At 43.5% G+C, this 21,868-nt stretch overlaps 1 protein-coding gene across 2 annotated transcripts in view; it reads left to right on the forward strand.

The window, feature by feature from the left end:
- Nucleotides 1-21,868, forward strand: part of LOC126109848 (myosin light chain 1) — a 63,485-nt gene that overhangs the window by 20,359 nt on the left and 21,258 nt on the right. For both annotated transcript variants that reach the window (XR_007523737.1, XM_049914914.1), the window contains exons 2-3: nt 3,249-3,276; nt 19,636-19,776. Coding sequence is in view for 1 of the 2 variants with exons in the window: in XM_049914914.1 (XP_049770871.1) it covers nt 3,249-3,276; nt 19,636-19,776 (169 nt within the window). In the remaining variant the exon portion in view is untranslated. The remainder of the gene's footprint in view (nt 1-3,248; nt 3,277-19,635; nt 19,777-21,868) is intronic.

Raw genomic sequence — 21,868 nt, forward strand, 5'->3', positions numbered from 1 at the left:
TTACGAGAAATAATAGCAGAAATGAGAGCAGATGAAGTCAACATACGTAACTGCCAGTTAGCATACCGTGTTAATAAAACTCCAAAATTAATAAAATAAACGAAAGCTGCAACAGCAAATCCCAAATTACACAATAAATTTAGACTTAAAACATTTTCGGAATTCTTGGAAATTTCGGGACCGATATCTTCGCGGTATCAATATCGAAAACAGGCAAAATTCGTCTAATTCTCGATTCCCAGGATGGATGAACTATAGTAAGTTAAGTTTTACGGAACCCCGGGCACGCGAATCTTACGGGCACTTAATCCGGAATTTTTATGCTCGAAGTTACTGCAGTTCAGGAACTGGCGTGGAATTTTGTCTACAGTGAGGGTTGAAATATGCTGTGATGTGAAGAAACGGCAAATTTATTTCAGTGTTTTAGTTGATTGATTTTTTACTATTTTTGTTAAGGTCTAAATGAAAGGCAATACCTAGGATCGAGTCGTTTAATTTAATTTACTGTTACCTGAGCGGTTTAAGGCGCTGCAGTCATGGACTGTGCGGCTGATCCCGGCGGAGGTTCGAGTCCTCCCTCGGGCATGGGTGTGTGTGTTTGTGTTTGTCCGTGGGATAATGTAGGTTAAATAGTGTATAAGCATAGGGATTGATTACCTCAGCATTTAAGGCCCATAAGATTTCACAAACATTTAAAATTTACTATTAATCCAGCTTATTCGCAAAAGACTCCACATCGTTTGCAGAATTTCTTCGTGCGCGACCGGCAAACTGCATAAAGTTCGACCACAGTCAGCTGTTGTGTCCCCAAGACACGGAGGCCGTTCCGGACAAGGTCGAAGACGGGGGCGCGCGCGGCACGTCTTCCGGCGGGGGCTGCAGCCGCGCAGACGCCAAACCTGTGCACGGGAGGCGAAACTAGGGTTTATTCGTGCGGGTCGAACCTTCGTGGCATTCAGCTGTTTTGGTGTTCCGAGTTGATCCGAAAGCCACAAAAGTGTCTCGATAATGAAGCATTTCGAAGGAAATGGTGACTCGTCTGTTTGGTTGCGCTGAACATGTCACGGCCGTTACTTTAGCGGCTCGAAGAACTGTTAACTCTGAATAGTAAACACCAACACGTTTGTGACAAATCGTCGATGAATCCAGAAGAAAACAGCCGAAAATATCGCATCGTTCTTCATCGTGCCAATGACACCTTTCGCATAGCACGTGGAAACATCGATTATTTGACGAAGAAGAAACGGAATTAATGTCTTATTGTCGGAACTCACATTATTTATCACATAGAGAGTATTTTTATCGTCTTATGTCGAACAACAGTTTCACGGACAGCGATTTTACTCACATCAGGAAACTCTCGAATATAATCGAAACCATATTTTTTGAGCGACCTATGTCAGACTGGAAAAAAATGTTTCCACAATTGGTTCAAACACACGTGCAGAAAGTGTTTCAAATTTTAAAGCCGAGTATTTTGAGAAACAGTGAAATGAAATGACCGTGTGGCATTATATTCTGCGGCAGGCGACACCTCAGGATGTTGGGCCGCCCGACGCAACTCTTTCTTTCTGCTTGAAGCCACTTCGTCGACCTGCGCGTCTTTAGGACGACGACGAGATAATTAAGGCGACACAGGCAGCCAGTACCCGAGCCAAGAAAATCCCCGACCCGTCCGTTATCGAGCCCAGGAACCAGCGTTGTAGAGGCAGCGACGCGAGCCACCAGCCCGCGGGCTGCGGGCCGCGAAGCAGGCAAACGATTTGAAGCAACAGATAGGCATTTCGCACGATAGTTTGCCAGCAGTCTGTGCGTGCTTGCCTCCTCGCAGAGCTGCGGCCGCTAGACCGGGCCGTGGCAAGAACCGACCGGTTAAAACCGATACCGGTATTTTAGTTCTGAATAGCCTGTATTTCTCGGTATTTGTTTGATCTCGGTTGTAACAGGTGTTTTTTTTTACCAATACCCGGGTAAATAACCGAAGTATCAATTAGCCATTTCAACAGTGCTAAAATTGTTCGTTTCTTAGTAATCCCTTATTTAATGAACGAGTAGTTCTTATTCGTAAAATTTGCATTGCTTTAAAACATTGTATTATCATAGAAAATGAGAAAAGCTATCAGTGCTATTTTTTAAACACATAAGAATTAGTAGAGCATTGCTGAGACAATAATGTACCTGCTACCATGTGGCGTGGCCTCTTACATGCTGTGTGTGTACGTGCAGTTTGCAGGACTTGCTCCATCTGGTCTACGAGGTAGTTTCTCACTGTCATCGTCGGACATCATTCGTATTACAGAATGGTACTATCACTAGTCTGGAAGTATTTCACGAAATGTGATATCAGTGAAGTACATCTGCTTTAAAAGATTAAAAACGAGAGGAGGAAAAAAACTTAAGAGTTCCTTCGTAGTTTACAATAAAAATAGAAAGCAACGGACCTGCTGCCTCTGGCTATATAACATGCCTTTACCTCCTTGTAGCCTTTGAAAACGGACAAATTAACACGAAAAATAGAGTTCTTCAGTCTCAGTTTTCACTCTTCAGCACTGACTATTCGTAACGCCTAAATAGTGATATGATCCCCCATTACAACATTATTTTTGAGCAGAGTTTCAAAAAATTACAATCAGCAGAAGAGTATCGGTGATTTTTTGTATCAGTAATCCACTTACCACTAGACGGACTAAGTTTTCTTTTATTTGCCTGTTTAATTAAATATCTTGATTCTGTGTAACTTGAAACTGAGGGAATCAAAATTTTTCGATCATTGTTAGATTTCTCCGTTTATTGCAGAAAATAAAAGGAATAAGAAACTGAAAATCGGTTATTTCAGAAAACGGTTGTTTTCAGCAGTTTTAACAGTTCTGTTAAACTGGCGTTGTAAAAAACCGGACACACACACACACACACACACACACACACACACACACACACACACACACACCGAGTACTGAGTTTCGTCTCACAGACAGTAGACGCCGACATTCCAACCGGTCTCACTAGGTCCAGGGACGGGCTCGAGTGGCTGGTTTTTGTTGCACACCTTGTCCAGCTAGATTCTACCACACCCGCTACTACAGTATACCTCGCCGACCACGAAACCTATCCACTGTCCTGCTCTTTACCAATGCACTGTGCAGATCCTCAGCAAGTACGATTGTGTGTTTGCGTACTAGAGTAAACGCGCGAGCGGCCGAAACTTCGGTACTGGTTACTAACTGTAATTTCTCTTTTTCTGTTCACAGACGGACCTGAGCGCCAGGGATATTGAACGTAAGTACCGCACGGTGTCCATCAGGGCAGGAGCAGCATTCGCAGCACGCGCCTTCCAGCTGTCCAGAGCTGTTGCACTAGACCTAGTGCAGCGTGGAACGTAACAACAGAGCGACTGACAGTCGAGTAGGGAAACATGTGGTGCCGTCTCTGGCTCGCAGCTTCGAGGAGGCGATACGGGCTCCGGCGGCAGCAGCAGCTGGCAGCTGTACCGAGTACGCCCACACCTCCCCCGTCAACGTGCAGAACTGATCTCGCTTCCTGGGGTCGTAGCTGTCGTATTACTTCCCTAAGCAGTTTCACAGTTAGCCTCGCACACTCCGTAAAACAAACATACCTTACTGAGAAACAAAGCATACAACAGCACGTCTCAACAGCCGGCTAACCTGTGCCACCGTCCACCCACCCACTGGCAGCTCGACTTGCAGGGGCAACAAAAATTCCATTACCAGTATTTCGGATAATTATTGACCGAAATCAGAAAATTAAAATGCTCTCCTAACCTACCCATTAAGAGGTATATCCTTATAGTAAATAAACAAACGCCGTCTGGATGACTTCTTTTCACAAATTGCACTTGTGCGGCTCCACACCTGAAGGTGGTGTGCCGCGCAGACTGAAACCGGTATCCAGTAATAAAAGAAGTGATCCGAACTATGCTTGTTTATTTATGATACCAAAAGAAATCACGGTTTCCTACGAAACGGCGTTAAGGGTTTCCGTTTGAGAGCGTTGCTGCAGCGTATACGTAAAGTAGCGCGGTTCCTGTGCGGGTATGTGAGCAGCACCGACATGTAACCGACGAATCAGTGTGGCATTCGTGTCTCCCCGACGTGCGTTCCGTAAATGCAGAAACGTGAACTACGGCGACGCTATTACTCCAGCTCGAGCACCCGCCGTATAGTGCTGAACTCTCCCAGTGCAATTATCACGCCTTCGGTCCATTAAAAATGCCTCGAAGGGTCGACGATTCCTGTCGGACGAGGCTGTGCAGCAGGCAGTTGCGAACTTCTTCACGCAGCAGGACTCGGTTTTCTACCAAGCGGCTTTCTTCAACCTGGTGCATCGGTGCGATGATTGGCTCAATAATAACGTCAATTTTCCCTGATTGGCACACCGATTCTCATTATGCGGCCTTCCAACGGAAACTTTTTTATCGCACCTTACACATTCGGTTAAAGTTCAGCATCACGCACGATTTTTAATTTCTTACTACTAACTCACACTTTGAAGACCATATGCGCATATACCACTGCAGGTACCATCAAAATTATATCGTTCTAAACACCTAGCTCACGAGATATCATATCATCATAAACATTTAGATGCGTGGAAAGTTAGCTTTTGCTTAAAATGAAGCGGAAATTTCTCAGATTACAGTCGTCGGGAGATTGATAATGAGAACACTCTGCAACTTCCAACAAAGGTCAAACCAAATTTCGAACCTTCTCTAAACTTTTTCTCATTTATGTGCTTAGTAATCAGTCTTTTGAAGCTGTTTTATAAGTGGGAGTTGAATTCTTTTGAAGAGTCAGGGGTGCTGGGTTTACTGGCTGTGTCACAGACGGTAATTGTCGGCAGCGGATTGGTAACCGAGAGCCGAGGTAACAGAGCGATGCACACGACACAAGTCGTCACCAAACTCGAGCCCTTCATCTGTGCCAGCTCTCTCGTGAACAACTAGTGGTCTTTTGAGAAGCGTCAGAGTTCACCACCAAGAGCGCAGAACAAACACTTGTCTATTACGAGCAGTTACAATCTTCAGACACTCGTCAGGTATCTTGTATTCCAGAAGAAAGAATACATGAACTCCATTTCACATTTCATGAATTATCAAAAAGTTCAAATAGCTCTAAGCACTATGGGACTTAACATCTGAGGTCATCAGTCCCCTAAACTTAGAACTACTTAAACCTAACTAACCTAAGGACATCACCACACATCCATCCCCGAGGCAGGATTCGAACCTGCAACCGTAGCAGCCGCGTAGTTCCGGACTGAAGCGCCTAGAACAGCTCGGCCACCGCGGCCGGCCATGAATTATCATCAGGTATCCTAATACCAAATTAGATAATACATGAAATGCATTTGGTATTTCATGTTCATCTCCTTCGGTATACAGGATACCTGATTATAGTCTGAAGACCGAAACTGAGAAGTATTTATCGTCAGCTCTTGTCGGTGAACTATATATTTTAAAAATATTTACGAGCTGTGGTGCATCACCTTGAGAAACCCAGCCAGCTGCCATTCACTTCGTTACTCAGGTCCAGGTGTAGAGCAACGCTGTGACTCGCAGTGCTCGCGCAACGCCGCACCCAAACGCTGTGTCCCCACCGCTTACTGGTGCGCCTGCCAACCCGCCTGTGCTCTCCGCACCGTGTTAACCGAGCGTGCTGCTTGTTGGTGCATCTCCTCCCCACACAACCCAACACCCTCTCTTCAGATACTGCTGCCGTTCCAACTGGCTGTCGCTCGAAGAGACTCAGTAAATGCTGTACCACTTAGGATGACGACCAGCTCTTAAGCTTTCCTGCGCACTAACATCCTGCTACACCACGCATTAAACTCGTGTGTACCACCAGTTCCTGTGAAGAGTGACGCTCCATCTCGCAGACCCAGCCACTAACTGTAAACTCCGCAAGGGACGCATCACAGTCGGCAGCATGTTGCTTCTCGACGTAGCGCCGGTAGCCCAGTTCGCTACGGAACATTTATTTTATTTATTATGGAACGTGAGAAAGCTACAAACACACGCGTCACACGCACTGTTCATTCGAGACCAGACCTCGCACTGCCTGAAATATTCATTCCCGATCGCTGGCCCTTCATCAACATCCTCCTGACGGACATCGTGCCTAATTCTGTCAAATGGCGCGTTAGATTGTAAAAACCGCAAGCTGGTTCGTGGCCCATGACCATAATACTCCAAACGTTGTCGACTGGCGAGAGGTCTGGTGTTCTTGCTGGGCGAGGTGGGGTTTGGCAAGCAGTAGAAAATCCCACCGTATACGGACGGGCGTTATCTTGCTGCAATGTAAGATCAGAATGGCTTGCTTTGAAGAGCAACAAAACGGGGCGTAGAATATCGTCGACTTACCGCTGTGCCATAAAGGTGCCGCACAAGACGGCCGAGGGGGTCCGCCTATGAAATGAAATGGCACCCCAGCCGTGTGGCGGGCGACAGGCAGGGTAGTATTCCAGCCGTGTCTGAGACGCTGGCCAACCAACACGTGTCTGGAGACGCCACGCCATGCGATCCGACAACCAGGAATGACGGTCTGGGGTGCCATTTCTTTTCAAAGTTGGGCCCCTTTGGTTGTTATCCGCGGCATCCTGACAGTATAGCAGTACGTCGACGATATTCTATGCCCCGCTTTGTTGCCCTTCACGGCAAGCCATCTTCATCTTACATTTCAGAAAAACAAAGCCCGCCCACACACGGCGTCAGTTTCTACTGCTTGTCTTCCTGCTTGCCAAACCCTACCTTTGCCAGCAAGGTTGCCCGATGTCGCCCCAACTGAGAGCCTTTGGATCATTATGGACAGGGTCCTCCAAACAGCTCGAGATTTTGACGACATAACGCGCCAATTGAACAGAATCTGGCACAATACCCCTCAGGAGAACTCCCAACAACCGTACCAATCAATACCAAGCCGAATATCTGCTTGTATACGGGCCAGAGGTGGATCAAAGCGTTATTGACTTTCTCAATTTGTGAAACTCTTTCTCTGTAATAAATCATCCAATTTTTCTGAAATTGCAATTCTTTGTCTGTACATTTACGTCACATCTACCGTAATGCATAATTCCTTCGTGGTGCGTCGGTGTTGTTGGTGTTTTTTTTTTATATACTTAGTGTATTCCACAGTGCATATCGCAGTCTGCTCTCGACATTATAGGTAAAATGTATTTTACAATACTAGCTGTCATCTATTTACGACTAATATTGTTTGTAGTTCGTAGCCTACTGTGCGTTATGATGTGCGCTGCAGTTATAGGGCTTGTTTTTACAATACTCGATTCGTTTTGTTTCCAACAAATGTTTCCCTTGTCTGTGCAAGATGTCGCATGAGGAATAGACAGTATTCATTGATATAAAAGGAATGATCATTCGAAGCAGAAAAGAATGCATACCTTACGAACTGTGAGCAATTGTTCAGTGGAAGAGATGTGTTTCTCAGGAGCGAAGATGAACAAGTGCTCATAGATGTTAAGGCATACACTTTAGAGCGCATGTATACCGGACTTTTTTACGTCGAGTGATCGTTCCTGTCCTATTCCTGACTATTCCTTATGGGACAAACGGTATGTGACTGATCATAATACTTCAGATTCGAAGTAACTGTTTCACTGTGCATTAATTTCTCGCTGTCAAAACAGTATGTGTTTCGGAAGTTTGCGAAAATAGTCATTGAAATGACGTTATAGTCGCCATATTTTTTACGACGTACGTTGTGTGTTGGGCAAAGCCGACGAGTAGTATCGCAAATTTCTCTTTATCCAAATTATGCAACCAGAAAGCGTTGTATTCCGTTTCCAGAAAACGAGCGAAATATTCGTTGACCATCAGCCCAAATGAAAAATTGCAGTAGTTGTTGTTAAAACTCGTTCTATGATGTAAAGAACTTTCCTGACACACAGACCGCATAGGGGAATCCGTGTTTAGTTAAGACCCATAGGAAGACGTTTTTGATTCGTGCGAAGAATTCTTTGAAGTGTTAAACACTTCTCGCTCGACTCTTGAGCATAAGTCCTGCGGTGACGGTTCGTGTTCAATAGGCGGGCCGACTGGAGAGTATCGCTTCTCACAGGTTTGTTTCGTTCAAAGATTTGTTTCGTTAGCGTGGGAGCACCATAGAAATTCTCAGCGAGCTGTTGTTACAGACGTCAGAGCAAGAGCTCTGCGCCCCCATGGAATGGGCTACTCCTAAAACCGCGGTAACCGTCAGTCCGAGAGGTAGGGTAGCGAAGTAATGCCTGCATCGGCGCCCCGAGTTAAAGCGCGGGGCGGTGGGTGCTTCTTGCCATAACCTGTATTAAACTGTTCCTTGCAAAGACGATGTTTGCGAAGAACAGGTGTTTCTAAGAACATGCACCGGCTGCTATTACTCACTTTCCCTACGAAAGAAATACACTGAGGCAGAATTGATGGAAAAAAATACAGCTCTGATTTTCTCTTTAAGCTGACTTTTCCGAACTACTCAAATATTACATTTAAAACCCCTGCCAATAATGGAAGTATATATCTACAACTATAATCCACAAGCTATGATACGGTCTGTGGTGGAGGATATTATAATTTTCCTCCTTTTCTTCCGCCATCGTCATTTCGTGAGACGGATTTGGGAAGGAAGTAACATGTTGGTTGACTCTTGCTGAAACACAAGTTCTGCCCTAAAATGTCAACGGACTACAAAGGGAAACATTGTCACAATGCTGTCAAAAGAACAATTTCCTTTTTGCGAAACTGTTCTAGGCTGTAAGCACACCTCTGCGTGGCAGCAAACGCTTATGTGCGATGTTCTGCTCAGCTTTTCTCGCAACTGAACTTGCTGCAGATGGTGGTCTATGTTAGAAATTGGCTGATTCTGCACGCGTCGGTGATAAAGCTTTTTGACATTGTCGCCTTGAACGCGCTTTTTGGGATTCTCAGGATAACAGGATAAAGTACAGGGAGCGAAAGGGCGCTTACAACTTGCACAGAAGCCAGGCCGAGTCTAAGGGCATGAGCGGGGACCCAGCAGCTGACGAGCGGGTGAGATCTGGTTAAATAATATCCCTTATGTTATTCAGTCTGTACAGTAAACAAAACGAGCAGGAAACTAGAAATGTGACTAAAGGTCACGGAGAAGAAATGAAAACTTGCCGAAGGCATCGTAATTCGGTTAGATGTGGCACAGGAGTCGGAATATCAGTTCAGCACAAATGGATAGTGTCTCGAAATAAAGTTATAAGATGAACATAAAAAAGGCACTAAAATAACTGAAGATGGCCGAAGTAGAGGGTATGTAAAATGTACACTTCTGAGAAAGAGAAATTTATAAACATCGAGTAAAAATTTAGGTTTTAGGGTGTCTTTTCTGAACTGATATGAAGGAAAGAGCTATCTCGGTTTCCGTATTAAATTTTTTTATTGCCTCCCAATAGTCTTTCCTGAAGGGTTTTATCTAGTGTGTCGCCTCTTATAGAAGCGAGACACTGACGTCAAGCAGTTCTGAGAAGAAAAAAATATAAGCTTTCGGATTGTGATGATCTAGTTGACAACTGATAGCAAGGGGAAACTACAGCTGCTATTTTTCCCGAGGGCATGCAGCTTTACCGTATGGTTAAATGATAATGGCGTCCTCTTGGGTAAAATATTCCGGAGGTAAAATAGGCCCCATTCGGAAATCCGGGCGGGGACTACTGAGGAGGACGTCGTTATCAGGAGAAAGAAAACGGGCGTTTTACGAATCGGAGCGTGGAATGTCAGATCCCTTAATCGGGCAGGTAGGTTACAAAATTTAAAAAGGGAAATGGATAGGCTAAAGTTAGATATAGTGGGAATTAGTGAAGTTCGGTGGCAGAAGGAACAGGACTTCTGGTCAGGTGAATACAGGGTTATAAATACAAAATAAAATAGGGGTAATGCAGGAGTAGGTTTAATAATGAATAAAAAAATAGGAGTGCGGGTAAGCTACTACAAACAGCATAGTGAACGCATTATTGTGGCCAAGATAGACACGAAGCCCAGGCCTACTACTTTAGTACAAGTTTATATGCCAACTAGCTCCGCAGATGACGAAGAAATTGATGAAATGTATGATGAGATAAAAGAAATTATTCAGATAATGAATGGAGACGGAAATTTAATAGTCATGGGAGACTGGAATTCGATAGTAGGAAAAGGAAGAGAAGGAAACGTAGTGGGTGAAAATGGCATGGGGGTAAGAAATGAAAGAGGAAGCCGCCTGGAGATACTGGACGGTTTCAGATAGATTATATAATGGTAAGACAGAGATTTAGAAACCAGGTTTCAAATTTTAAGGCATTTCCAGGGGCAGATGTGGACTCTGACCACAATCTATTGGTTACCAACTGTGGACTAAAACTGAAGAAATTGCAAAAAGGTGGGAATTTAAGGAGATGGGACCTGGATAAACTCACTAAACCAGAAGTGATTCAGAGTTTCATGGAGAGCATAAGGGAACAATTGACAGGAATGGGGGAAAGAAATACAGCAGAAGAAGAATGGGTAGCTTTGAGAGATGAATAGTGAAGGCGGCAGAGGATCAAGTAGGTAAAAAGACGAGGGCTAGTAGAAATCCTTGGGTAACAGACGAGATAATGAATTTAATTGATGAAAGGAGAAAATATAAAAATACAGTAAATGAAGGAGGCAAAAAGGAATACAAACGTCTCAAAAATGAGATCGACAGGAAGTGCAAAATGGCTAAGCAGGGACAGCTAGAGGACAAATTTAAGGATGTAGAGGCTTATCTCACTAGGGGTAAGATAGATACTGCCTACAGGAAAATTAAAGAGACCTTTGGAGAAAAGAGAACAACTTGTATGAATATCAAGAGCTCAGATGGAAACCCAGTTCTAAGCAAAGAAGGGAAAGCAGAAAGGTGCAAGGAGTATATAGAAGGTCTATACAAGGGCGAGGTACTTGGGGGCAATATTATGGAAATGGAAGAGGATGTAGATGAAGATGAAATGGGAGATATGATACTGCGTGAAGAGTTTGACAGAGCACTGAAAGGCCTGAGTCGAAACAAGGCCCCCGGAGTAGACAACATTCCATTGGAACTACTGACGGCCTTCGGAGAGCCAGTCCTGACAAAACTCTACCATCTGGTGAGCAAGATGTATGACACAGGCGAAATACCCTCAGACTTCAAGACGAATATAATAATTCCAATCCCAAAGAAAGCAAGTTTTGACAGATGTGAAAATTACAGAACTATCAGTTTATTAATTTACAGCTGCAAAATACTAACGCGGATTCTTTACAGACGAATGGAAAAACTGGTAGGAGCCGACCTCGGGGAAGATGAGTTTGTATTCCGTAGAAATATTGGAATACGTGAGGAAATACTGACCCTACGACTTATCTTAGAAGAAAGATTAAGAAAAGGCAAACCTACGTTTCTAGCATTTGTAGACTTAGAGAAAGCTTTTGACAATGTTGACTGGAATACTCTCTTTCAAATTCTGAAGGTGGTAGGGGTCAAATACAGTGAGCCAAAGGCTATTTACAGTTTGAACAGAAACCAGATGGCAGTCATAAGAATCGAGGGGCATGAAAAGAAAGCAGTGGTTTGGAAGGGAGTGAGACAGAGTGTAGCCTCTCCCCGATGTTATTCAATCTGTATATTGAGCAAGTAGTAAAGGAAACAAAAGAAAAATTCGGAGTGGGAATTAAAATCCATGGAGAAGAAATAAAAAACTTTGAGGTCTGCCGATGACATTTTAATTCTGTCAGAGACAGCAAAGGACCTGGAAGAGCAGCTGAACGGAATGGACAGTGTCTTGAAAGGAGGATATAAGATGAACATCAACAAAAGCAAAACGAGAATAATGGAATGTAGTCGAATTAAATCGGGTGATGCTGAGGGAATAAGATTAGGAAATGAGACACTTAAAGTAGTAAAGGAGTTTTGCTATTTGGGTAGCAAAATAACTGATGACGGTCGAAGTAGAGAGGATATAAAATGTAGACTGGCAATAGCAAGGAAAGCGTTTTTGAAGAAGAGAAATTGGTTAACATCGAGTATAGATTTAAGAATCAGGAAGTCGTTCCTGAAAGTGTTTGCTTGGAGTGTAGCCATGTATGGAAGTGAAACGTGGACGATAAATAGTTTGGACAAGAAGAGAATAGAAGCTTTCGAAATGCGTTGCTACAGAAGAATGCTGAAGATTAGATGGGTAGATCACGTAACTAATGAGGAGGTATTGAATAGGATTGGGGAGAAGAGAAGTTTGTGGCACAACTTGACTAGAAGAAGGGATCGGTTGGTAGGACATATTCTGAGGTATCAAGGGATCACAAATTTAGTGCTGGATGGCAGCGTGGAGGGTAAAAATCGTAGAGGGAGACCAAGAGAGAAATACACTAAGCAGATTCAGAAGGATGTAGGATGCAGTAAGTACTGGGAGATGAAGCAGCTTGCACAGGATAGTGTAGCATGGAGAGCTGCATCAAACTAGTCTTCGGACTGAAGACCACAACAACAACAACGGTTGACAACTGAAGATTAGATAGATGGATCGGACAATCGGTCAAGACGTACCGTCTTGTATCCGTTACTAGAAAAGACACTTGTGACACAACTTGTCTAAAAGAAGTTATCGGTTGATAGGGACAAATCCTACGACAACGAGGAATTGTTAATGGAAAGAAGCGTGGGAAATGGAAATTGGTGGGCGAGGCCGAGGAAGCAGGTCGAGATGGATGCAGGCTGTATTAGCTGTGCGCAGGTGGTGAGACTCGCACAGTGCTGCGTCGTGAGGCCAATCTGCGGACTGAACACCGCCACAGCAACAACACTAAAAGCCATCTCACGTTCTGTTTGACCGTATCAGCGCTTTGTGAGTCGCTGTCGATACGGACTGGTACGTCTGCGATGTTTGCTCGTGCAGGTGGAGCACTGACTGCGCCCTTTACAGGACCACACACTGAAATACCGCACGAGTCCTAGTAGTTTGAGTGTGAGGCCAACTGCAGGGGTGACGCAGTGTACTGCCCAATATTCCTCGAGCAGGGTTGGAAACGGGATGTTCAATAGTGCACGAAGTTTAAGGTGGAGCTACCCGGAGAATTATCCTGCGCCTACACGGAGAACTCAGCTGCAGCGTTACACGGTTTTCCAGCTTCTCGTGTTACTGTGTGTTCTGCCACGAGCTTAAGGAGGTCGATAAGCGTAACAAGAGAGACGGCACGAGACGCACCAGTAAAGGAAGGGCTGTGCGATAAAGCAGGGACTCTCGGTGTCTCGATATCAATCTTAGGCGAGACTGGACCCAGATTGGAGAGAATACGGTTCGAATCCCATCCAGGTACACATATTTAGGTTTTCCATTCTCTTCACATATCGTTTAAGTCCTACGTCGTACATATCGTTTAAGTCCTACGTCGTACAAATGTCGATATCATTCTTATAACACGCTTCGTATTATGAAAATGCTATCCCTGCTGTTTCAGTTCCCCAAGAAACTGACTCCGTAACTAGTTACCGATTGGAAATGTGCAAAGCAGTTCGTTCCTTTTTAAATCACCTACAGCAGTAATCTCGCGTAATGCAAACGTAGCTGAACCGCGCCACTTCATTAATTTTTGGCAGTAGGTTTTCCAGTTGGGGTTGCCACTTTACACTTGTTCTTCACAGTTGAAGAAACTTATTTTTATAGCTTGTGGTATTCCGTGAGAAACGTGCCGAGGATTGACAGCGAGTCTCGTTTCTCGCGGAAGCGAGTGTGGGAGGTGACGACCCGGGCCTAAGGATCGCGTCGAGTGGGCGGGGCGGCGGAAATCCGCGCGGCCCCCCGCCGCAGAGCAGAACAGAGCAGAGCAGCGCGGCTCTCGCGGCCAGGAATAGCGGCCGCCTTATAAGCCTCGCCGCTATTCCCGGCGCGACGCCGTGACGCAGGCGGCGCTGCCGACGCCGACGCCGACGTCGACGCGCCACGGCCCGGCCCGGCGCGCCGCTTCTACGGTTACAGCGGCGCCAGCGCCAGCGAGGCCGCCTCGCCTCGTCCCCAATTCCAGCACTCGCTTTCCTAAAGCCGAGGCAGCTGACGTTGACGTTGTTGTTGTGGTCTTCAGTGCTGAGACTAGTTTGATGCAGCTCTCCATGCTACTCTATCCTGTGCAAGCTTCTTCATCTGCCAGTACCTACTGCAACCTACATCCTTCTGAATCTGTTAAGTGTATTCATCTCTTGGTCTCCCTCTACGATTTTTACCCTCCACGTTGCCCTCCAGCACTAAATTGGTGATCCCTTGATGCCTCAGAACATGTCCTACCAACCGATCCCTTCTTCTAGTCAAGTTGTGCCACAAACTCCTCTTCTCCCCAATCCTATTCGATACCTCCTCATTAGTTATGTGATCTATCCGCCTAATCTTCAGCATTCTTCTGTAGCACCACGTTTCGAAAGCTTCCATTCTCTTCTTGTCCAAACTATTTATCGTCCACGTTTCACTTCCATACATGGCTACACTCCATACAAATACTTTCAGAAACGACTTCCTGACACAGTGATGGAAAAAACCGATGGGTTAAAATCCCCGCCGCTGTTTTAGTTCCGAATAACCGGTATTTTTTGGTCTCGGTTATAACAAGTGTCTTTTTATTTTTCCTTGATAACCGTGTAAAACACCGAAATACCAATTAGGCATAGCAAGAGCGCTAAAATTTTTGTTTCTTTTTTTTAAAAAAAAAAGGGTAATTTTTATTCGTAAAAAACATTTGTTTGAAAAATTGCGGTATTATAGTAAATGCGAAAAGCGACCAGTGCTATTTTAATAACAATGCCGAGAGAAACGAGGGACAAACACGTGGTATCACTGGTAAGCCATTACTGAGACAGAATTGTCCCTGTTGCTGTGTCCTGACTGAAGGTACGCGTGGACGTGCAGTCTGCGAGACTTGTCCCCACCGGGTCTGTACTGTAGTTTCTCGTTGTCATCGCCGGACACATGTTGTATTGCAGAATGACAGCGACTCTAAACTGGAAACACTTTTACGAAGTGACGTTGCGATGAAAGATTAAAGTTTTGTCTGCCATTTCTATCGAGTAATAAAAGAGCAAGTAAATTATAGCGAGAGCAATAAACTAAAAAACTAGCAATTATTATTAACTGATGTGCTGCCTGTGTCTACATAATGTGCATCTATCTTTTTGTAGTCCTCGAAAACGGGCAAGTTAAACCGAAAAACAATTCTTCGATCTTAGTTTTCACCCTTTATCACAGACTGCTCGTTATGTCCAAAGACGTATTATACTCGATTGCAACCGCGTGACCGCTACGGCCGCAGGTTCGAATCCTGCCTCGGGCATGGATGTCCTTAGGTTTAAGTAGTTCTAAGTTCTAGGGGACTGATGACCTCAGATGTTGAGTCCCATAGTGTTCAGAGCCATTTTATCCCCGATTACAACATGATTTTTGAGCAAAAGTTCACATATTAGAATCGGTAGTATTCAACCACTTGTCACTTTTAGAGCAGCGAAACTTGAACAGACTACGTTTTATTAGCTTATGTAATTTAATATTTAGTTTCTTTATATCTTGAAACTAAGACAGCCAAAATTTTTCAATCTTTTTTTAAATTTCTACGTGTATTACATGAAATAATAGGAATAAAAACCCGAATATCGGTTATTTCAAAAACCGGTTTTTTGAGCTGTTTTAACAATTCGGCTAAACTGGCGTTGAAAAAGACCGGTATAACCGGAAACCGGTTGTTTCAGCGATAACCGCCATCCCTAGTTGACGTGGACGAGGAATCCAGCAACACGGAACGTGCTGGTTAACGTGATTTGCGACTGAGCGCTCTCCAGCGGCACGCGAACCACACAGGTTGTTTATGAAAATGGATGCGCGTAAAGTCCTACGTTAGCTCCTTTAAAACGAAATTTCCTCCCTTCTCCAATTACAAGGGGCGCTCGATAAACAATGCAACAATTTTTTTCTGAAGGCAGGTTCCAGTACACCACATTATTCCCCACTCTTTTGGCTAAAAAGCCCTATTTTGCAACATCACTTAATGCGACAACCTTACGCCAGCCTAGTGGGAGAGTCCGTGTGCTCTCTACTGCTCGACGTCGGAGCCAACGTCTTGGTGCTTCCCATCATCCACGTACTCCTTCCGGCAGGGCGCATCCTTCATTGGGTCAAAATTATGGAAGTCGGAAGGTGCGAGATCCGGGCTGTAGCGTGAATGAGGAAGAACAATCCAATGATATTCTGTAAGCTCCTCTCGGATGCGCGGACTTGTACGAGGCCTTAGGTTGTCATGGAAAAGGAGAAGTTGAGCAGTGAGGTATTTGTAATCCGTCGATCACCTCGAATGAGAATGTCCGCCCGTTCCAACATTGTATGTCCGGCCGGCTGGTACGCGGGAGATCGGAGAAGTTTGCAGGACCTTGTTGCGATGACGACTGATACCTCGCTCAACAACTCATCGTGCTGTTGTCCACCACCAGGTCTCCGTAGACATTCTGCAAGCGTCTATGAATATCTGCGACACTATGATTTTCCGCCGAAAGAAAATCAAGAACACATCTCCGTTACATATGCCATTTTGAAGGCTATTTATAGCGCTGCCACATATCGGAGCTTTATGAAACTATAGGGTTTGAAGCGGGACTATTCCACGATGTCGCACAACAAATTCCGCATTTTTTCAACCAGAATTGGGCGAGAACAAAGAAGTGTTGCATTACTTACTTAACACCTCTCGTAGTAGTCATGTTTTTCTGTCTGTAGTATACATAAACAAAATCGAGCGAGGTAGCGCAGTGGTTAGCACACTGGAATCGCATTCGGGAGGATGACAGTTCAAACCCGGCTATCCAGACTTAGGTTTTCCGTGATTTCCCTAAGTCGCTCTAGACAAATTTCGAGATGGTCCCTTTGAAAGGTCACGGCCGATTTCCTTCCCCATCCTTGACATCATCCGAGCTTGTGCTAATGACCGCGATATCGACGGGACGTTAAACCCAGTCTTCCTTCCTTTATAAATAAAAAATTTGGTACCCGTGAGCATATCATAAGGCAAAAATGTTCCATTTCCAGTCAGTAAAGACATCAGCTTATAAAAGTGCACAAAACCGAACAAATTCTCTCCGGAGAAAGCATGCACTTATATTTACAAAACATCGAATATTAAAGAAAGTATTTATATTAAGTTAATAAGGAAGCCCTACAATCTTTCAGAAAACACGAAGGTGACTAAAAACTTTTTGGATACAGCAAAACATGAATCACCGTGGTAGCTTGTCAGCTCAACCCACTACGCTATACTGAACTTTTTTTGTATGGCCCCTCTATTTATATTACGATCTCGTGGAGACTTTAGTCGCCAGTATCTTATTAACTGACATTTAATTATGAAACAAATCCTACTTCGAACAACGCGTTTTTTTTATGAATCTTCAGTGCACTGTTGCTTCAAAATGACACACTTCCGTAACACGCAATTTATAGTAGGAAAATTCTTTAGCTACCAATACGACATTTCCCGTGATTTCATTACAACAAATCGTAGCCATAACGACGCATTTTCGGGTGATCCTCAATGTGCTCGTGCTTTGGAATGGCATAGGCCTACATTAGTAGGACATAAAATCCATCAAATAGGGGCTTCAAATTGAAAAGACTGAATCCACTATGGCGTCTCCCAAGTTCTGCCTATGAGGCAGAGAGCATTCTTTGATCTAACGTTCCCAAAATACAGCAGGATTGCACGTGTGGCAATGGCTGCTCAATGCGAAATATCAGGAAGTAACGTCACGAAAATATTACAGCTTGACGTCAACGTCAGCCAACTCGTCCTGCGTGAAGAAGGCCTACCGGTAAGGCAGCTGTGACAGTGGGTTCCACCAGCTACCGACATCGGCCGATCTTTTCAAATCAGTGCGACAGTACGCACGCATTCTCAGTGCACCATATCTCCTCATCCCCAACACACAGACGTCAGCCGGTGGTTGACGGAATTTCAGTCTGTTTTCTTTAGTCGAATCGTGCCACGTTCCCACGCGCAAAACTTGGATTGTGAGGAATTTTTAAGTTTAGTACACGAAAGGAGAAGTTTGTGACAACCTGAGATGAGAAATACAGTAAGTGGAATACTACTCGGAATCTATGGTCTGAAATCTCTACTTTATTGGGAACCAGAAGTTTCGAACAACTTAAAAATTTAATAATAATCAATTGTACGTTATCTTACATTACGTTAGGTATGTTCTAAGGGTATCTAGACGTTTCAGCTTCATGTCTGCACTTACGGCATCATGTTATCTGCAATACGAGTAAAATCTGTATCGGAAATTTTAGTCCTAGATTATAAGCTCAAAAAATTGTGTGTTCGAATCAGTTTTGATGCCTAAGTCTTCAGAGTATTTTATTCTTAGAATTATGTTTGTCTTTCACACGTATGCTGAATGACAGTCATTGACATATTCTGTTTTGCTGAATTTATTTGAAGCTGTCCAGAATGCAGTCACTCTTTTCAACGCCACCAAGAATCGTCTCTAACATGTAACAGAACGTTTCTCTCTTCACCTCATATAAGCGTAACGCTTCTCTGGTCATTCCAGTAACTGAGGAAAGAGTGTACGGTACAGGCCAGCTCTTTTCGAGGCGGATGTAGCCCATTTCCATTCATTCGGCTTTGTTTTTATAGCAAAAGCCACAATACAGCACTCGTCTCCGAGCACAGAGGTGTCGTGGTATCCACTCCGCCCAAGGAAGTCAGAACAGATTCTAACCTCCTTGACAGAGTAGACTGACGAACAAGATGGGGAGCACTGTGACCTATCGGCCGACGGCGTCTGACGACCGTTGTCAGTGCTGGAGTGACATCCTTTGTGCCAATTAGAAAATAATGGTCGTCCAACTCTCGCTTTTCTTAAATGGCATGCTGAAAGTCGCGTATATCGGCGCAGTATCTGTTTTCTTTCGAAAAGTATTTGGCACGGTACCACACCAATTACCGAAACTACTGTCATATTGGGTATTAAATTTCTTTCCATTAGAATTCGCAACATCAGAAATAGCCTTTGTGCGTTTAGTATCTGCCGGTATCACTATTATTATTATCACTATTATTATTATTATTATTATTATTATTATTATTATAGGGATAGCAGTAGAAGTACTAGTACTGCTAGTATTAACTGTACTAGTTCTTAGGCAGTGCTATTTATTCACATTCTTTCCACATACGCTAAAATATTTTAATTATATTAGTGCTATTTTATTACTATTACTGTATTAAAGTTATCTTATTTCTTAGGTAACTACGATCTAAAAAGAGGATAGTATGTGTGAAACCATGTTCCAGTGTAAGAGATGGTCTGAACACCCTAATCTGATAAGCTTCAATGAATAAATAAGTAAATATTTTCCTATCTTCTTAATAAATAAATTGTTAATTTTAAGTTTTTCAGTTTCCTAATTAATTTTAAGGTTACAAGTATTTAAAGTTGCAAGTTAAACAAGAAGGAGCCAAATACGCTTCATTATCTACATATGGACAATATTGTGAAAATACGACCTGTCTTAATAACTAGGTTGCAGGTTATTTGTAATAAGACCAGGCGCGACATTCGGGGTAGTGACGGCGCATCGCGCTGTTCCGTGTTGCAGGGGCGAACTTCGCCTTCTCCGTCTACGACTTCGACGGAAGCGGCACCGTCGACGCCATCTACCTGGGCGACCTGCTGCGCGCCCTCAATCTCAACCCCACCCTGGCCATCGTCGAGAAGATGGGCGGCACCAAGAAGAAGAGTAAGTAACCAAAAGTCTTCTGTCACCAAACTGAAGCAGATCTCAAACGCCTGTTATCGCGGGCGCTGATGACGTCGCCACTAATTATCAAAATCACCACCACCACCACCTATTTTGCTGATTGGCCTGACTGTGGGCGTGACAGAAACGGTAAGGCAGTGCAGATGTATGAGGGGCAGTCGCGAGCAGATTCAGGTTGCGCTGCACTGCCGTGACGAATCGTTCCATTAAACCTTCCATTTCCTGGTATAGAGACACTTATTTCTTGTTTTTCACTCCTACAAAAAGTGTTCGACAATTTACAATGGTGCAAGATATTCGAAATTCTCAGGAAAATAGCTATAAGCTATGACCGGGTGATTATAACTGAAGTGCATATACTCACGTAGCTCCAGTGTGGGCTGTAATTATCGTATGGCGAGTGAAACTTGGTGGATATGCAGATGCATTAATGTGAATATGATTGACACTAGAGAAAATTCAGTACCAGGTGCACGTCTGGCGCCGTGCGGTATCTCGTCCACATCTCCGGTGCTCACATTGAACAAATTGTGTATGCAGTGGTTAAGAATACAATCAACATTATGTTTTTTTCACTTGTTTGACCTTTTCTACCCACGCCCCGATCCTAATCCATTACACAAGGAAACATTTCTTTTTTGCATACTCAGCGCCAGATTTCTACATGGTGGCCAAAACTGGAAGTAATTTTTTTCCAGCGTAAATCGGTTCCGCATTAGAACATTAGAATATCTACCAAGTTTCGCTGTCATATAATAATTACAGTCCACACTGGAGCTCTGTGAGTAGTTGCGCTTTAATTACAAACACCGGTACAATGTATACAAGAACCAAGAGAGAAAAATAAGAATGGAGGTCCAAGAAATAAGTACTCTGGTTAGAAATGGTACGGCGCAGGGACGCAACCTTTCACTCCTACTGTTCAAAGCATACATTATAACAATACCTCCACTACAGTTAATTGGTTCAAAATTATCACCTCGCGCACTCAAAGTATGATCTTTTTATTGCGCAACTAAAAGGTCTTTAATGTGGCAGGTATTGCTACATCAATTTATTACAGTCACTGAAGAAAATTAAAAATAATATCATTTATCTCGTATTTGTAATCGAACGACGATCTCGCTCTGGCTTTGACTCGTAATTAAAAATGTTTTCTAGGTGACACGACTATCGCTGTTGATGCGAAAGGCACTCGGATGTTAATTACGCCGACTTGAAAAGCTTACGAAGACAATCTTTCAGGATTAATTTGATTGATTTATGTTTTTCACTGCAATGTGCTTCATATTTTTTTAAACAATGGTCACTCGAAAATAATTCTTGACACTCACTTTTTACAAAAATTCACGTTTATTAAACTTTTTATACTTTTGCATGTTCAAAACATTACTTCATCAAACAATTTCGCAGCCGTTAATGCTCTTAATAAAACTCACATTTTTCATTGTCCACAACTCAGACTCATCTGTTCATTTCCAACACAAAGTCAAGACTTCATATTCAACAGAAAAACTTGACTACCCTGTACGCTGCCGTGCCAAAAAAAGTCCCAAACCAGCATCAAAGCTAACAATAAGTACAAAGATATTCACACTAGATATTATATCGATTTCAATATCTCAAAATATCGACGTACACACATATAAAAATGAAACCAAATTTGAATAGAGTGAAAAATATGAGACATTACGCAGAAAAATATTCATTAATCTACGGTATCGAAAAATAGGGTTAGCGGGTGGTAATGGTTACGCAAATAAAGAACCAATTACAACATCGAAGAAACAATTATGGAAATAAAAGAAAGACTGAGAAGTGATATTAAAATTCGCGGTGCAAGGATACCAATGGTACGATTCGACTATGTCATTGCTGTCCTCAGTGAAAGTGGAGAAGAATGGCAGGATCTGTTGAGTGGAATGAAGTCTAACGACCAGACACTTGATTTAGAGCAAACCAAACAGAGGCGAAAGTAATGAGGAATAGCATAAAATGAGATAACCGATAAACTTCACAAACAACTTGGGGATCGCGAACTAGATGAATTCAAAAAATTATGCTACGTTGG

Source organism: Schistocerca cancellata, chromosome 12 (assembly GCF_023864275.1).
Source record: "Schistocerca cancellata isolate TAMUIC-IGC-003103 chromosome 12, iqSchCanc2.1, whole genome shotgun sequence".
In the NCBI taxonomy this organism is placed as follows: Eukaryota; Metazoa; Arthropoda; class Insecta; order Orthoptera; family Acrididae; genus Schistocerca; species Schistocerca cancellata.